Here is a 17,599-nt window from a genome sequence, read left to right as displayed (position 1 = left end):
CATCAGGTTTTATCCTGTGGACTCCAGGAGTCATTGGAGAGTTTTCAGTGGCATGTCCATATTTGACGCTAGCCTGGCTTACTTGAGCTAGAGTGTTGGCTTAGGCAGGCACGGAGGCCTGGGGATCTGGAATTACACTCAGCATCCCCATGGCTTGATCAACCTTTCCCAACAGCCCCGAATTCTGAGACAAAATCCTCAGCTCTCCAATACTGCAGAGATGGCGTCTCATTCTGAGATATCCTGCAACACACCAGAGCCCTCAACAGTGTTCCCAAGGAAAGGACAGCCGTGGGCTGTTAGGGCCCCTGGATCAGGGCTGAGGCTGCCAATGCAGAGGACAGGAGACCAGGAGCCCGAAAGTTCTGTTCCCAGCTTTGCTGCTGATCTTTCTCAAAGCATCCCTGAGTCTTCCTTGGTGACCACCTGTGAGGCATTCCTGCTCCTTAGGGACGTCATCAGCTTTACCCCACAGTGCTTTTAGCTTCTTGGAGAAAGCCCTTTTGGTCCCCTTTTCCAACAGTGACAGCCACTATTCTTTCCACATACCCAGCCCAGGAACCCAGGGAAAAAGACGAATGTGCTTTGGAGATGATTTTGGCAATCCTCGTTGATTGCTCTCCGTGCTCATAAAATATGGTGCTTCATTGTCATGGCAATTGGGGTAGCCAATTTGAAAAATAATTACTGCCTTCTTGGAGATTACTTTGGCTTCTAATTAAAATCTCAAGACTGGGATATTAAAGGTGCATTGTCAATACAACGTCCCGGATGCACCCAGCTAACCTCATTTGGGAAGGCAAAATTAATTAGTTTGTGTTTTAACACCCAGCTGTTATCCTAAGGAAAGGAATAGTCTACAAGTCCGCCACGCACACAGTCTCTAAATTGGCCAGAGCAACGGAGGAGAGATAAAGGAAATCGAGAGTGATTTGTTCCTGTATAACTCAGTCAGCTTCTATTACAAGCTGCTCATTAAGTGGCGCTCCCGTGTCCCTGTCAGACATCGCTCAGGAGTTCTTGTTTACCCGTGGAGGCAGAATCGGAAATAAGTGGGTCCCTCTGTGCCACTGAGCTCTGGATTCATTCCGGAGCCTCATTTGCTGTTAACACCTTTTCCAGTTAGCAATTCTGGGTGAAAAGCCTGGCCCCAGATCTGAGAGGTTGGGCGTTTCTATTCCTGTCCCAGCTGGCCGCAGTTACAAAGCTGCATGCACTGCTGGCTTCCTCTTTTCTTCTTACCTACATCTTCCCATTTTTCAATTCCATTTGAGTCAAATGTTTGCTGAGTGCAACAGAAGTCACGATAATCCATCCTAGGCTATGCTACAATAACACACCCTGAGACTCCAGCACTTTAGCACAACAGAAGTTTCTCACTCTCACAAACTGTGATGTGAGCTGGCAGGGGCTCTCTTCCAATCAGTGATTCGGGGATCTAGGATTCTTCCATCTTAGGCTGACGTCTTCTGACCAGGAGACTTTGAAGTTCTCCAAGGCAGGGGAAGAGAAAGTGGGAGAGCCTGCTCTTGAACACCAACCAAGAAAGGAGACATTGTTTTTGTCGCGGGCTGTCGGGCCAGAACTAGTCACTTGACCCCAGCCCAGTTACCAGAGATGTTTGTTGAGTGCTGCTGTCTCTGCAGCAGTGCTTTGGACCCAGCACGCACTGAGCAAGACGCCTTTGAATCCTACTACAAAGGGGTGTAAGATGTGGTCCCTGTGCTTGGGGAGACCACAGTACAGTTTCATGTTCCTCTTCTGGAAAGCATCCCTTCCAACTCTAAAATGACCATTCACTTCTTCTGCAGTCATAGTTCTCGAGGCCCTTAGCACAGAGGCAGCAGGACCAACGACCTTCCCAGGAGCCCACAGCTCAGCAGGAAAGGCAGGTGTGCACAATGCATAAGACTGTAGCCAGGGAAAGACACTGGTGCACAGGTGACCACAGCTGCCCAGAGACAGGGCAAAAGTGCAAAGGAGTGTTGATCTGAGCCTTGATAGGAGGAGATGCCATGAAATAGCACAGTAATGAATTTTCAGCCTGGGTTGCTAAGCACAATAAGTAGAAACAAAGCTGATGGTAATCAGCTGGAGGTAGTTAACTCAGTCTGACTGGGGAGATGATGGTAGAACAAAGGCAATATTTCCAGGAAGACAGGATGCACGTGCTTAGTTTCTGGAGGTGGAAAACAGAGTTCACCACAGGGATCAGTGGGGAAAGGCATCTAGGGGAGCACCCAGCACATGTGGAGGCCCAGCAATTGCCTGAGTAACCTCAGAAGCACCTATGGGCCACTTGGACGTTTCATCGCTGATTCGATTCCTCTCTCCCCCTTTCTGGGCATGGCATTGATGGCCTGAAAAGAAATTCATTTCTGAAAGCCTTCCCCTACTAAGACCTTGCTATCAGAAAATAAACAAACCATGGTTTATCCGGCCTGTGTCAGGGCTTGAGTTCACTCAGGAAGTAAACATCGGGGGGATGTTTCATGCGGGGACACCATGGTAGCTCAAGGATCCCCGGGTAATGTCAGCCCACAGCTGCAGCCAGCTCATTCCCAGCCTGGTGAGTTGCCATGGGGTGAAAACTGCTCAAGAACCGGGAGCCTCAGACACCTGTGTTTTATCAAACTCTGCCTAACCAGCTGTTTGAGAAGCTTGTCTCTTCTCAAGCAAGTCACACTGGACTCCCACGTCTTCCTCTCTAAAATGACAAAAGAGGACAAGTTCAGTCTAGGAGGCCCATGCATTCACCACACCGACATGGCCTGTGGGATCACCCAGTAAGGCTTCACATGGTGTTGTTTTGTTTTGTTTTTGAGATGGAGTCTCACTCTTGTCACCCAGGCTGGAGGGCAATGGCACGGTCTTGTCTCACTGCAACCTCCACCTCCCGGGTTCGAGCAATTCTCCTGCCTCAGCCTCCCGAGTAGCCGGGATTACAGGTGCATGCCACCACGCCCAACTAATTTTTGTATTTTTAGTAGAGACGAGGTTTCACCATGTTGGCCAGGCCAACTCCTGACCTCAGGTGATCCGCCCGCCTCAGCCTCTCAAAGTAAAATTTTAATTAGTTGCCAACATTTAAAAATTTGGAGAATTTGCATAAAAATCCTGATTTCTAATACTCACAAAAAAAACTGAAGATCTGGGACCACCATACTCAACAACAGTAAGACTGGCTACCCGTCACGATGCCCCAGTCCTCACCATTCCCTATTGCCTTCACAACACTGAGGCTGGGTGTTCGTTTTTCCTACACGTGTCCCAAATCCCAGCTCGCTCAGTCACATCCCCTGCAAGGCTGCTGAGCTAACTGAACTCCCCAGTCCCAATCACCTTTAAAACTCTATGACTATATTCCTGACACTTCTTCTTTTTCTCTAAATATATCTCATTCTTGGGTCCTTTTGGCAGAACCACCTACCAGTCATCACAGGAGTTCTTAGGTGTAGCTGCACATTTGAATTACTGGAGGAGGCTGTGAGAATCCCAGTGTCTAGGCCACACATGGTAGTGAGATCCAGGCAGCTTTTAAAGCTGCAGGTGGTTTCAGTGTGTGGCGTAGGTTGAGAACTTCTGCATTAGAGCTGAAAATGCAATGGGCTAGTTTCGGAGGGGGTGAGCTCCCCATTACGGGACGTAGTTAAGCCAAGGTGCATAAATACTTTGCAGGGATGTGTGAGAGGACCCCCGCATCAGCTGCTGCTCTTCTGGGATTCTTCTCCTCTTTATAGTCCCCCTGCCTTTGCCCCTCAAAGCCTCCCAATCTTAGCTCCGCTGAGCGTAGATGCTGCTGAGGTGGTCGAGGCAAGGGCTCCTTATCCAACAAACCCCAAGCTCAGCATCAAACATCCCCGAGCCAGCACCGTCCCTCCTGCCTCCTACATATTAGCTGATGACTAAGCAGATGGTCATGTGGGGTAGTCCCAGGACAATCACATTAGACCAACCACATTCCCAGCCACCCACCTATCTGTTGTGTCTGCTTCATGAAGGTGAAAGAACAAGGACTTGGGGTCAGAAGGCCTGAAGGGAGGACCTGGCTCTACCCCTTGCCATCTGAGCGTGTTGCTCAATCCTCCTGCCCTGTGTGGAGCCTGGGTCTGAAGTGTGGGCCTGAGTCGAGGACACCCTGTAAAATGGTAGATGAGGGTAAGATGCTGAGAGAGGGCCAGATCTCAGCTGGGTGATACAGAGGGAAGGGGGCAGCTGTGCAGTGTGGTTAGGAAGGTTTGGAGAGAGAGAAAGGGGCATGAAATAGGCCTTTCAAATGAAACATTTAGCCCAGAGCTCAGAGCAAAGTGGAGACATGGGCCAGTTATCTAATAACCCTGATCACAACACAGCCTCTTAAAAATTCCAAGGCATCTTGGGAGTTCTTGAGAGTGGCACCAGTTCTGTACGTGGCCAGTGGGACACCCCACCCATAGTCTGCCCCTCACATTCCCAGAACTTCTTGGAGACTGGTACCACCCTGCCCCAGCCCTCTACCCACCCCATAGAAAATTGGCTGTGTTCCCCTGGAATCACAAATATAAGAGGAAGAAGCCCCAAAAATACATATCTCTTCTGGGAAGTATCCTTTCCCATTCTGAAATAACCATCCACTTCTTCAGCCGTCATGAGCCTTAGCACAGAGACAGCAGGAGAGATAACCTTCCAGGACCCCACAGCTCAGTGTGTAAGGCAGGCATGGACACCGCAACCCCTGGCACACAGGTCTCCATGGGTGCCCAGAGGGACATACTTAGCACAGCTCAGAGATGGGCAAAAGCTCAAAGGAATCTCGATCTGAGCCTTGGTAGCAGGAGGCATGAGGAAGTAGTGCAGTGCCATGGTAGCTGTGGGCCAGACCTTCTGGGGAGGGTGCAAGTGTTGGTGGGAGCTGAAGCTGGCAGGTGGCAGGGACCAGGTCTTGCAGAGTTTCTGAACTATGGAACTTGGATTATATGTGGAGCAGGGAGAGATTTCGGAGAAATGCCTGGGAGGCTACTAGGTGGAGGACAGATCATGGTGAGGGGCTGCCACCGCAGAGACTTCTGAGAGATAGCGCAGGGAAGAAATGACGAAGATCTCAGTGTCCACAAACACTTGCTCCTGTTATTTTTCAATTGCGCTGTTTGCGGTTAACAGCCAGAGCCATTGCCCTGTTCTGTGTCTGCCTTTGTCCCTCCCTCGGGTTTTCAGTTGAAAAATTCAGCTGCAAGGAAGTTTCTTGGCCCAGACAGGATGAAATCAGAGAAAGTGCGAGGAAAGGGGTCTTCGAAGGACAGGCTTATGAAACAACCGCGGTTTGTCTAGGGGCTCCTGTCGTGCGCAGGAGGCTCCTGTAGTGCCTGGGAGAATCGTGTTCACTCCGATTCTGGCCACCTAGGACCACAGCCTTCATCAGCAATGTCGAAGGGGAGATTCAAGTCACCCCATCCCCATAGTCAGGATGGGGGGTGTGAGAATGACGATTCTCGAAATGCATTTTATTTCATCAATTGTTACATGATTAGATGACTCACCGAACTTACATAGGTTATTGATAATCTATAACCTCATCTGATTCACAGGCTAACACCTCCTACAAACACACAAACAAAAGGAGTTGCAAAAGGAACAATTTTGCAAAAATAAAGAAGTATTTGGGCTTCTAGAAAACCTGTCCCTCCCACCCCAGCGTTTCAGCTAAAAGCACTAAATCATATTAAACAGTTTCATCTTTCAGCAACATGTAAATGTTTTCTCTGACATATCTTTACTTCTGGCCTGAATTTAATGGGTGTGTTTGATTATACAGTCACATGCATCTCTGCAGAGATATCAACAGAAACCATGCTGGTCTTCGCTTTAGTTAGGGAGGGGAAACCATGGAGTTTGCTCGAGGACAGAAAGATGCGAATTGTGTCCGGTCTAGAGACACAATGGTAAGAAATTTGTGGTAAGGAAAATGTCTTCCCACCAAGGCATAAGCATTGCCTTTTAAGGGATTCAGCCTACGGTAAGTGGAAGATTTTACTAGAAATAAAGACGTTAGACCACACATCAGCATGCGTTTTGAGTCCCAGAGGGAGAATAATTGTGATGGAAAGTAAGATGATGACAAACAGAATGGATGTTTTCCCACTTTGGGAGAAACTTCTAGATTTTCTTGGAATGTTGGGACCTGGAGGATATCTTGGAGATCACCTAGACTGTGCATCGTCATTGCATAAATGTGAAACATTAGGTTAAGCAGAGAGATGTGGCTTGCTCAAAGGCACACAGATAGTTGGTGACCAAACTGTCACTAAAACTCAGGTCTTGAGTTACTTTCCCCCTCTGAGCCTGTTTCTTAGTCTGTGGAATGCACGTAGTCTCTTCCTCACTGCATTCTTGGCTAAGGTGCACCCTGCACCCTTCTCTCTTCACTTCTCTTTGTTTCCTCTCATAACCCTTTAACAGAGGACTTGAGGCAGGAAGCGGGGACTCTTTTTCAGAGGTGGATACATCAAGATGTAGTGAGCGATCTTTAGAAGAAAGAGAGTGGGCAGAACCCAGCCTTGCATGGCAAACCAGTGTCCAGGGCCCCCAGGGTAGTCACCCGTGGTCAAAGATGGGTATCAGAGAGGGGGTCCTGCAGCAGGGACAGCAAGGAAATCTGAAGACGCTCAGGAGGCAAGGATGGAATCAGGAATGCAGATCCGCAAGGGGACGCCCCATGGGACTCTCCGAAAGGCAGCAGGCACCACACAAGAGCCAGTGTTTTCTCAGAGGTCAGCAAACTGCTGCTCAAGGGCCAAGTCTGGCCACACCCATGTGTGTTGTCTGTGGCCCTTTCATGCTACAGCTACACAATGGTCAAGTAGTATTGGGATCATTGTGGCCTAAAAGCCAAAAATATTGATCATCTAGCCCCTTACAGAAAAAGGTTGCCAACTCTTGCTTGAGCTGTCCGCAGACCTGAGTTCAAGTCAAGTGCTGCCCCTTTCTAGCCAGGTAACCTTGGACAAGCCACTTTTCACTTCAGAGCCCCATTTCTGCATCTGTAGTCACAAAAGGTTTGTTTTGAGGATTTCATAAACTCATGTCTGTGACCGCATCCAGGCTAAGGAGCAGTTCAGTTGCTTCACGTGCTTGTCAGTCCTCTATGGAGGGAACCAGGGATGTGTGGCCTGATCGGTCCCTGGAGTGGCAGAAGGCAGGCTGCTGAGCAGGATAAAATTTTTGTCTTCCTGGAAAGGATGACTCACTAACCCATGTTTCTTTTTTTTTTTTTTTCTACTTGTTCTTTTTTCCAGATACTGGCTGACCAACAAAGTCCACATCAAAAGACCCACCACCGGCCTCTTGATGTATACCCTGGCCACACGTTTCTGCAACCAAATCTACCTCTATGGCTTCTGGCCCTTTCCGCTGGATCAGAACCAGAACCCAGTCAAGTACCACTATTATGACAGCCTCAAGTATGGCTACACCTCCCAGGCCAGCCCGCACACCATGCCCTTGGAGTTTAAGGCCCTCAAGAGCCTACATGAGCAGGGGGCTTTGAAACTGACTGTCGGCCAGTGCGATGGGGCCACGTAGGGTGGGCGCCCCATGGGACTCAGTGGCTCACATTTCCTGCCAGCTACACCACAGGCAGATGGGAGTCGGGGTGGCACAAACAATAGAACAAGCAGGCTAGTGGTTTTCTTTGTTAAAGTGTAAAACAGTGACCAGAATATATATATCTATACCTGCATATATATATTGACCTGAGTATTTATAACTGTGTGGTGTTCATCTAGCATTAGGCAGATAGGCCACAGGAAGAAGGTGTGGAGAACCCACCTGAACCAGATTGAGACTCAATCCATCTTCGGGGGTGGAAGGACTTGACATGAAAAGAAGCCAGTCCCATGACTTTGGATGACAAACTGCCTCCTGGCTTGGAAGGATCTTTGGGCTCATGGATGAACGGAGAGCCACCCGTTGTCAGCTGCCCCGAGCCTCTGGGATATGTGGATTCGGGGAGAGCCGAGGCCCAGAGGGGACACTTGACCCAGTCTAAAGTGGGTGCCATTCATGGAGGAGAGGGAGGTTGGAGCGTTCAACCGGGCAAAGGAGCACAAGGAAGCCAAGCAGCAGAGGCCCCATCGGCACAGGGGGCCTCTTTCCACGAACTTAGAGTTTGACTGCCCAAGGGACAACACGATTGACTCACACGTTTCAGACAGGCCTCCACGGCTATGGAGAGAAGGCTGGAGGAGACACAATGGATGGTTCATGTTCTGGCTTAGCAAGAGCCACCAAGAACTTTGGGTGAAGCAAGCAGATGACAATGAAGAGGAGTAATGTTCCGAATCATGTTTTTGAAAAATGAAGACCTCCTGTTAAGGGCCCACTTGACCCTAGAATAAGGCAGGAGAATGTTTAAAATCTGGTTACTTTGGGTGTTTTTTAAAGCAATGTGAGTCCACTGAGGAGGAAGAGACCCTGGGATTTCACCCTCTGGGTTAGTCTCTGTCTCACCCTGTTAGAATGTCATGAGGGACTGTACTGTCCCCTCTGTCACAAGGGAAGCCACAATGAGAGCTTGAAAGGGTGCTGTCAAGATAAATGTCATCCTTCTTAAAATACATATGATTGCCTTTTTGGGTGCCTCACAGAGCCCTAGAGTGTGAGACCTGAAAGAATGTTCAGCATCTAGCTCCATGTCCCTGCAACCACTCTCGTTTGCCTTCTGCATTCTGCACTCTGCGGGGCCTTTGCAGCCAGACTGCTGTGTCAATGTCCCTTTCTTGTCACTTTCCTACCCTGATGGTGACACTAGCCCACACCAAGCTCTAACATTGAGGTTTTCAACTCTGCAGGGAGAGGTTCCAATGTCCACCCCACCCCCAGGCACCCGCCTCTTCCCACAGAAGCAATTTTAGAATTTTGCAAAATTCTTTTCCCCTTATTGAGATTAAGATTTAAGATTTTTTTTAAAAAAATACCCAAAGCCAAATGCAGTTCCAAATAGTGGACATAATCTTCCAGGCAAATCTGGGCTCGATGCCTACAACTTAGGGGCTGGAATCACAGGTCTCACATAGAGAAATATCCAGCTTGATTTGTTAGTCGTATTCCTTCACCTGATGAGTAACAGTGTTTTAAAACATATTTGAAAGATAAGTAAAAAACTACTATCTTGAAGGTGAAGGGAGTCAAGAAAAGTAATCAAGACCTGCTCCCAAGCATATGAGACCGGATGTAATTAATCAACGGCAATGCAGAACAGGACCTTGGCTCTAAATTAATGGTTGACTGGAAGGGAGTGGAGGAGGCAGAACCATTAACCCTACGCAAGAACACTCCAGCCCAAAACCATGAGGAAGGTGATATATCTCTGCATTTTCCCTTGTTGTTGCTTGAAGTCTGTGATTGGGGATTTGCGTTATAAAATGAATATTTTAAAAAGAAACAGCCCTAATAGCCTCTGTGGGAACTGAGTGGTTTCGGACTCCTCACAGGCGGTGGAAATAATTAGTACCATATTTTATACACTCCAGAGCCTTTCATCTTGAGGATCTCAAAGACCCTAGAAGACATTTAATTTCTAAAGCTTGAAGTGCCCCGGGGAGCAGGTAGAATTTCCAGCAGGGCCTTGGTGGATTAACAAAGGCCTTGGATTCCAGAATGTTTCATGGTAAGCGCTGCGGAGAACCCACATGTCAGGTTCGGGAGTTGGCCCTGAGCTCTATCCACCAAGCCAGCACCCCACCATCCCTTTGCAGGGGAGTCAAAGGGCCAGAACTCTTTGAGGGACCAGAACATGGTTTTCTTTCTGCCTATCTTAGTCATGGCTCCTAAAATTGAAGCTGATGTGAGCTGGAGTGCAAGGAGTCCTTCCACCCTGACTTCAGGTTCTCTCTAGAGAAAGGTTAGAGACCCCAGGACAATCAACATGTGCACTATTCCCCTACTCGACTTGAGTCCTGCACTGCCAAAATGGCCTGGCCATGTGATGGCGGAGCTCCAGGGGCCTTGGCTTTCCCTGGCTCATTGTCCTTCTCCATCTGGGCATGCACAGTCAGGGGCCAATTATACTTCCCTGCCCATTCAGAGTTCAATTTGAGCCTCTACTGCAGTTCCTGGTGTGGGCCAGCTGGTGTTGGGTGGCCCCAGGGAGTCACACAGCCTGTACCCGGCCCCTAGATCCTCTGCTGTAACTGCAGGGTCACAGGCATCCCGGGAGAATGGGCCTCCAGCCTCAGCCGGCCCTCACTGCTGACAGGCACCCCTCTGTCACCTCCTGCCACCTGTCAGATACCCAGTCCGCCCACCATCAGCCACCCGAGTGGTTCCGACCTCCATTCGCCTCCAGCCCCAACAGGCCCCCGTCATTCTACTTCACGGAAGAGACGGAGCCTTCTGAAATGAGATCTGCCCTTAAAATCTCTTCTCTTCTCCTTCCCCGTTCTGAGAAACATCATCCCCACCAGTTAGGTTTCCTGTACACCCTCACCCTCTCTCCTCCACCTCTGTCGCCTCTGCGCATCAGCACGCACTGACTCTTCCTGGGCTGGCTCCTGCAGCCTCTTCCCTTACCTCCTCCACCAGCCCCAGGAAGGGCCTCCAGCACCCACGACTGCCCTTCCTCTTGATGCCCCTCGGCTTCCCCCCAGCTCCTGGCAGCAGCGTCCCAGCGCCTCCACGTTGCCCCTCTCACCTCCCAGCTCTCTACGCCACTTGGCTCTGCAGCGACCCCTCCTGGACGCTTCCTGGCCCCTCAGCACCCAGAATGCCACGTTCTTGTGTTTTTTTCCCTCCTCCTTTCCCAATCCCTCTCAGCAATGTATTTATTTATATATGTATGTATTTATTTATTATTTATTTATTGAAACCCGTACTTTGATTGACAAAGGAATCAAGGTAGATCTGATCAGTATTCCCCTCTCTTCTCCTTGCCCCACCACGTGGACATGCCTTACACTGGCGTCCTCTCCTGGGTCCCTCTGCACTCTCCATCAGCAACCTCACACCTGCCTTCAGACCCAGCTGCACCTTCCTAAGCTGCTCCTGCCCCATCTCCTCTCTGCAACCCAGCCCTCTCCTGAGCTCTAGGCTGGGATTACACCCACTGGAGGGACACTCGCCCCATCTGCTCTCACGGCAGCACCATCAACTCAACACATCAGATGCCAAGTGGATCATCTGTGTCCCCTTCCCCCACAATCCCTCCTTTTTCTACTAAAAGACCCGTGACCGCATCAGCCACCCAGTCTGAGATGCTGACGTTATCTTCGACTATTCTCCCATGTCCTGCCTTGCTAATTCTTCCCGCTAGCACTAACCTTGCCTCTTTACTTGTCACTTGGACTATTTCAGCAACAGTCTCATCTCCCAGATTACCTCTGTGCACACTGACGCATTGTCCAGTCCATCCTGAATATGCACAGTGATTTTCCTCTCCCGTTGCACACAAACCTTTAAAAGTTCCCCGGCCCATGAACAAATTTACAATTCTCTATTCTGACATTACAGACCACCGGATAAGGCCCCATTCTTCCTTTACACCCTCCCCTGGTCATCCTAGGAGAGTTGTTTTTCCTGGAAAGGGCGCCTGTGTTTTACTGTCTCCGTGCCTTTGGTCTTGCTGTTCCCATCCCCTGGAATGCTCCCTTTTCTTCCCTCAAAGCCCATGCGGAAACCACGTCCTTCATGAAGCCCTCCCTGATGCACCAGCCACTGGGATCTCTCCCTCTGCTGAACCACCGTAGCACTTTATTTGTACCTTTCTCATGGCACTTACCATATTCTGCCTTGTATTATAGTTATTTGTGCACTTGTCCTTTGACTGTTCCTAGACTGTAAGCTCGCCAAGGGCAGGGACTGTGTTTTATTCATCTGTATCCATCACAGCACTAGGCGTGGTGCATAGCACACAGCAGTTGCTCAATAAATGTTTGTTGGATTAAATCCTTAATGCCTGTAGAGGGCTTTATACTTAAGGAAGTCATTTTGCATCTATAATATCATAAGAACCTCTGAAAAATCATGTGGGTTGGACCAAAGCAGAAATCATTATTCCCATTGTATAGGTCATAAGACTGAGGCCAAAAACCTGCATGAAGCCTCATGGCTTCCTGGTAGAATGTTCATCCAGGTCTTCTCATCCTCACTTCAGGGCTTTTTCTGTTCATCTTTGTGGTTGGGTCACTGTAAACTGAAAACTAGCCCTATGCAGAGGCCCAGATACAGAGACCTGGCAAACCTCAGCATGAACCCCATCAACACAGGCAAAATATCACTCCTTTCTGGGAAAGACAAAAGCCATTTGGGTTTTACGAGGCCTGGGAGGTGGAGCTGTAGGACCCCCCTCAATCATTCCCACTGTTGTTGTTGAGGGTAGGAAACCATCCTTCCAGATGGCAGGGAGACCAACAACTCCAGAGGGCTGCTTTTTGATAAATCTCTTCATGCCTAATTAAGGCTCCCTCTCCAGAATGAATGGAAGAAGATGTTTACTGATGCCAGTCAGATGGGATTCCAGACATGTGTACTGCCTCATGAATGTCCTTAATGGTATCCCCAATGACACTGACAGTCTGCCCCAGCCTCTGTCTCTCACCAACACTGCTGAATGTCATCTCTTCTCATCTTTATCTCTATTCTTTGCTTCCTGTCTTCAGGGCTCTTCCCTTGGCATTCGCCAGGAGCAGAGTGAGCCCAGAGAGCTGAGTGGCATCCCTTCTTCTTGGGTCTCTGAGCCCTGACCTGGAGCAATGCTGTGAGATAGCAGGAAAGGAGGGGAGTGTGGAGTGGGGAGCACTGTATGCCACTCCTCATAGAAGCAGAAAACAAACAGGCTTTTGTTCTGGTGGCAGGTCATCCACAACAATGAGATGTTTCCATGGTTACCATCTAGAAGCAATCTCTTAGTTGTTTGGGGCTTTATGATGGGGGTAATGTAATTTCTGTTCTTAGCAATCCAGGTGACAGGGCAATTTCCATAGATAGTCCACTGAGCCATCCAGCCCCAGATCATAGTTTCTCTAGAATCATACTAGTTGTCTGCAGCCAAAGCCCAATAGAACCACCCAACAAAGAGCATTAAAGGTCCCTTGTGGCCTTTCTCAGTCTTCCTCACCATTTCCTCAGCCACCTTTCCCTAGAACCTGGGGTATGGGAAATGGGGCTACTATGGGCTTCCAAGAACCATGTCAACAAAGACCTCAATTTCTCCAGCCAGGACAACATTTTTAAATATTTAAGAGCGTTCTCCAAAACTGACCCAGCACCAACTATGAGCAGCCATCCCTTAAGGAATTAATAGAAAATGAGGACCCAATGGCCAAGAAGTGGGAGGACTGCCGTGCAACCTACATGGACCTTAGAGTGATGGGTCCAGGCAGTCATGGGGGGAGTGCAGCCCTCCATTCAGCATACTGAGGCAAGTCAAATGGGGTTGGTGCAGGAAAACGCCCTTTCAATTTGTTTCCAAGTGTCTTTATTTTCTAAAATAAGACTGTAATGGTGGAGCTGCTGGACAAAGTCAATGAAGGGATGACTGGCCGGTCAGAATCCTGAATGCTTAAGAGAAGTTGTGTGTTTCAGGGAAGACCACTCTGAGGCAAGCTGTTTTGCTGCATTCTCACTCCAGTGGCCTAGGTGGGCAAAAATATAACTCACTGTAATAACAACAGCAGGACAGGTTGCTTGGCTGCATCTTGTGTTCACAAAGCTTGAAGTGCCCTGGTCAGGAGCTCTGGAAGGAGTACCAGATGATCTGAAAACCTGCCATCAAGAACCTAGAGGTCACAAATGAGACTTGGCTCTGGTATTTTTTCATCTGTAAAATGGAGAAGACACCTACCGACCTCCTTTATGGAGTTATTGCAAAAATGCAAATACAGGACAAGGCAGATAGAGAAATTGGGTAGAGGGAGTGGGGATGCTCAGTGTTATAAAGCAAGTGAAATGTATGCAGCTGTGAGTTTTCAGGATTCTGCTGGTCCAACATCAGATCACATCATTGCCCTGCTTAAACCCTCAGTGGCTTTCCTTCATCCTTGCAAGAAAATTCCAAGCATCTTACCATGGCTTACAAGACCTTGAGCCCTCCTCCCTCTGGCTCCCTGTTATTCTAGTGTCAGGGCCTTTGCACTTGTTGCACCCTCTGCCTGGAAATCTGCTTCCCAGCTCCTTGCGTTCCCTCTCTGTCTCATCTTTCATGCTTCAAATTGAATGCCACCTCCTGGGGAGCCTGCTCCTTGTCTCCCTCAGCTAATTACTTTCTATTACACGACACATTATCCTGCTAGGTGGTCTTCATAAACTAAATTATCTCATTTATTTTGTAGTTCTCAAACCCAAGGACCCTCCTAAAAGATCCCAATGCTCAGGCTACACTCCACACAAGTTTAATCAACATCTCTGGAAGCTGAGCATGGAGGTCTTCCAGGCTCCCGGTCAGAACTGAGACACAATGACGTATCTGCTCACTAGTTGATGGTCTGCCTCCCCTTCTAGGATGTTCCAGGGGGACTTGTTTTCCACAGGGGTCACCTATGCCCTGGAAGGTGGAAGTGGCCCTCCTCCAAAGTAATTGTTAATGACTCTGCCTGGGGTGTTGGCAACAGGCTAGCAATGTGACCATATCCCTGGTGCTCTCAACAGGTACAGGCCAGCTTTGAATTTCCCAAGGGTGACACTTGACCCCCTGCAGCTCCAGATAAATGTCCAGCATTTTTACCCATTAGCTGAGCTAGTGGGTGGAATTTTTCCAGTCCCCGTTTGACCCGCTCAGAGAATTTCATGAGCCTTGCCTTACCCAGGAGGTTCTTTGCTGGCTTGTGCAGGCTTTAGAACTCCACCCCCAGCCCCACCCCAAAGACCTTTACGAGCTCAGCTGAACATTGGAACCACTGGAGGAGCTTTAAAACCTCCTGAAACCTAGGCCTGGCCTTCAGGGAATCTGATTCCTTGGTCTAGGGTATGGCCCGGGCATCTCCTGAAGCTCCCCAGGTCACGCAGAGGTGCAGCCCCAGCTGGGAACCACTGACCCAGACTCAGTTCCTGAATTTCTGTGACCGCTTCCATGGCAGCCCCTCTCGGGCCCCTGGTGTGAGGTCCTTTGCTTCTGGCTTCTGAGAGTTTCCTTGCCTGATTCCAGGCTGGGCTCTGTTTTGTCTGGTGGATTTTGTTGCCATTGCCGTTGTGTTAGTGGCATCCAGGTCTCTGGGTTGCTGCATGCTTGCAGTGGGAGGAAAGCCCTGTCTACCATGTTCTCTGCCTCCCCTTCATGCTCTGTGAGGACAGGGGCCTTGTCTGGCGTGTTCACTGAGGCATTCCTGACCACTAGAACTGTGCTTGGCACAGAGTAGGCACTTAATAAACTCCTGCTACATGAACAAAAGAACAAGTGTGGATGCTTCAAAGGAAGACTTGCACCGGCTGACCTCCAGAGTGGGGAAAGGGTCCCACCTAATAGGAAGAACACCAAGACTTCCCCAAGAGGAGAAGGAACGGCTCCCCCTTTTTCAGCGAGGCCATGTGTCTGGACCCTGTGTGAGATGCTTTCTATACTAGCCCTTGTTGGGGTGTTGCACCCATTTTACAGATCAAACAACCCAAGGTTCTCAGAAATTAAAGACTCATTTAAGATGCCAAAGCTCACGAGTGGATGGCTTGATGCTGAAGCCAACATTTTTAACACCATCTCAGCTCAAAAGCCCTGAAGGCCACTTAATTCTGCCAACCTTCAACCATCTTGTCATAAGGTGAGCCAACACTCAGGAGTGACAGGAAGACGGAACTCACCTTCATATAGCCCAGACTCCTCACAGGCTACTGCTCCACCCTGGCTCTTCCCACTGGCAAAGCAGATGCAGACCCAGAGCACACCTGTGTAGCAATGCCAATTGTTCAAACGCTTCCTTGCCAGGTGGTCAAGAGCCACAGCTCTGAGCCTTCCATGTGCCCTGTGCTCCAGCACTGTGGCCCAGGTCCATTCTGATTGGTCAGTGTCCCTCTGTGTTGGTAAATACTTTGCATATCACCCCTGCTCCCAGGTTCTCCAGGCAAGAAACTAGGGGCCAGGTGGCCAATTTGGGCGTTTGGACCACTGGGCAGGACACCAGAGCCTCACTGCACTGGTGTTTCTGTGGCAGCTACTTTGGGTGAATGGCTTTCCTCTCTTGTTTTCCATGGACACATCCTTGACCCAAAGCAGATATTCTGTGTAGCTGATGTGCGTACAGATTGCAAATTCAATTGCGGAAGCATAGAGAGGCATCCGAAGAGGCATCTTATGAGAGTCAGCCAGGACTGGTAATGAGCAAACCATCACCTTGAATAGCCTCTGAGAGGTACACAGTAAAGGGCCAGAGGATGACAGAAACGGAAAGAGGGTCAGAGGACCAGAAAAGAGCAGGAAATGTTCACTGAGCACTAACTAGATGCTTCACATGGACTAGGTCATTTAATTCTCATAGCTACCCATTTGAGGTTGATGTTATTATTATTCTCACTCTGCAGAGGAGGAAACTGAAGCAAGAGGTTGATAAACTTCCCCAAGGCCAAAAAAACCAGGAAATGGTTGAGCAGGGATTTAAACTCAAGCCCTCAGGTTCCAGAGTTGTGCAGGAAGCCTCTAAGCTTGACCTTGATCTGCTGCCACTGAAGCTGATGAAGGTCATGAAATGGGGATAAATAACACCAGCTTCAGAGGAAGTGACGGAGGAAGGAGCAGTGTAGTCAAAGTGCTCAGTGCAGTGGCTGACACACGGCAGACACTCAACTAATGGAAGGTAGCTAGCTACTCGACTCAGGGTGCTGAAGAAACACAAAGCCATGCCAACATTAAATGAGGTGCTGACATTAGTTTAGGGGTGTGGTCTGTTCTATCACTATGATCCTAACCGCAGCTTTCGGGTACAGGGAGACAGAGAAATGTACCTATTTTGCTCAGGCCTAGAAACTGAGGCCTGAGATCAAGCCAAACCCACGGCATTAGACTTCGTAGGTGAGTGATCCAGCCAGTCCCCACAGTTGCTGTCCCCACATCCGGCTCAGCCGCCAGCGCCTCTCCAACCCTAGCTGTCACCCGGGTCCACCCAGTGGAAATGCTCCTAGTGCAGAACCAGTGACAGGCTCTGGCTGCATAGCCCTGGGCCCATGGCTGCTGCGGCTGCCTTTTGAATTTGCCAGGGAAGCTGAGCATCCTTCTTTGCACACACCGGGCCACTTGGCTCAGTGTCTGAGGATGAGATGGGAGGCAGCCAGGCTGCTGGGAAAATGTGGACTCGCTCTCCGGCGGAGGCCAGCCTGGAAGCGAGAAGTGAAATCAACAAAGCAGAGGACAGAGCAAACGAATGAAGAGCAGGAGTGCGAAATGGGCCGCAAAAGTGCAGGGCATTGTCCTTGATGTTACAAGATGCTACCAGCTCACCTAATCAGTTCCCTTGCTCCAACGGCTTGCCTTGAAATTAAGTGTTTGCATCAGGCTGGGTTACTGCAGGGAAGGGGTATCAGGACCTCCTTTGCAGCATCAGGGAAAATAGGGGACCTCAGATGGCCCAGGCCCTACCCCTGCCTCCTCAGCTTCCTGACTGAGCAGAGTGGATCCAGCCACTCAATGATCAGTAAAGTGGAAATTAAA

General features: G+C 49.4%; 1 protein-coding gene, 1 long non-coding RNA gene and 1 pseudogene across 2 annotated transcripts in view; 2 read left to right on the top strand and 1 right to left on the bottom strand.

Annotated features, from left to right (window-relative positions):
• LOC116463313 (alpha-2,8-sialyltransferase 8B) overlaps positions 1-7,644 on the top strand; it is a 70,189-nt gene extending 62,545 nt beyond the window's left edge. The window contains exon 6 of the mRNA XM_032146347.2: positions 7,272-7,644. Within this exon, the coding sequence (XP_032002238.1) occupies positions 7,272-7,557 (286 nt within the window). The 3' untranslated portion in view covers positions 7,558-7,644. The remainder of the gene's footprint in view (positions 1-7,271) is intronic.
• Positions 7,645-13,430: 5,786 nt separating this feature from the next.
• Positions 13,431-14,748, bottom strand: LOC116463312 (uncharacterized). Its single transcript, XR_004246653.1, has 2 exons — positions 14,443-14,748; positions 13,431-13,604 (listed from the first exon to the last, which is right to left on the bottom strand). It is a non-coding gene; the product is annotated as an uncharacterized LOC116463312 (long non-coding RNA).
• A 597-nt stretch (positions 14,749-15,345) lies between these two features.
• On the top strand, positions 15,346-16,273 carry LOC116463310 (uncharacterized protein C15orf32-like; annotated as a pseudogene).
• Positions 16,274-17,599: the final 1,326 nt, after the last annotated feature.

This window comes from Hylobates moloch, unplaced genomic scaffold (assembly GCF_009828535.3).
Source record: "Hylobates moloch isolate HMO894 unplaced genomic scaffold, HMol_V3 SCAFFOLD_33, whole genome shotgun sequence".
Taxonomy (NCBI): Eukaryota; Metazoa; Chordata; class Mammalia; order Primates; family Hylobatidae; genus Hylobates; species Hylobates moloch.
The sequence above is the reverse complement of the archived record's forward strand: the minus strand, read 5'-3'. Positions and strand labels throughout refer to the sequence as shown.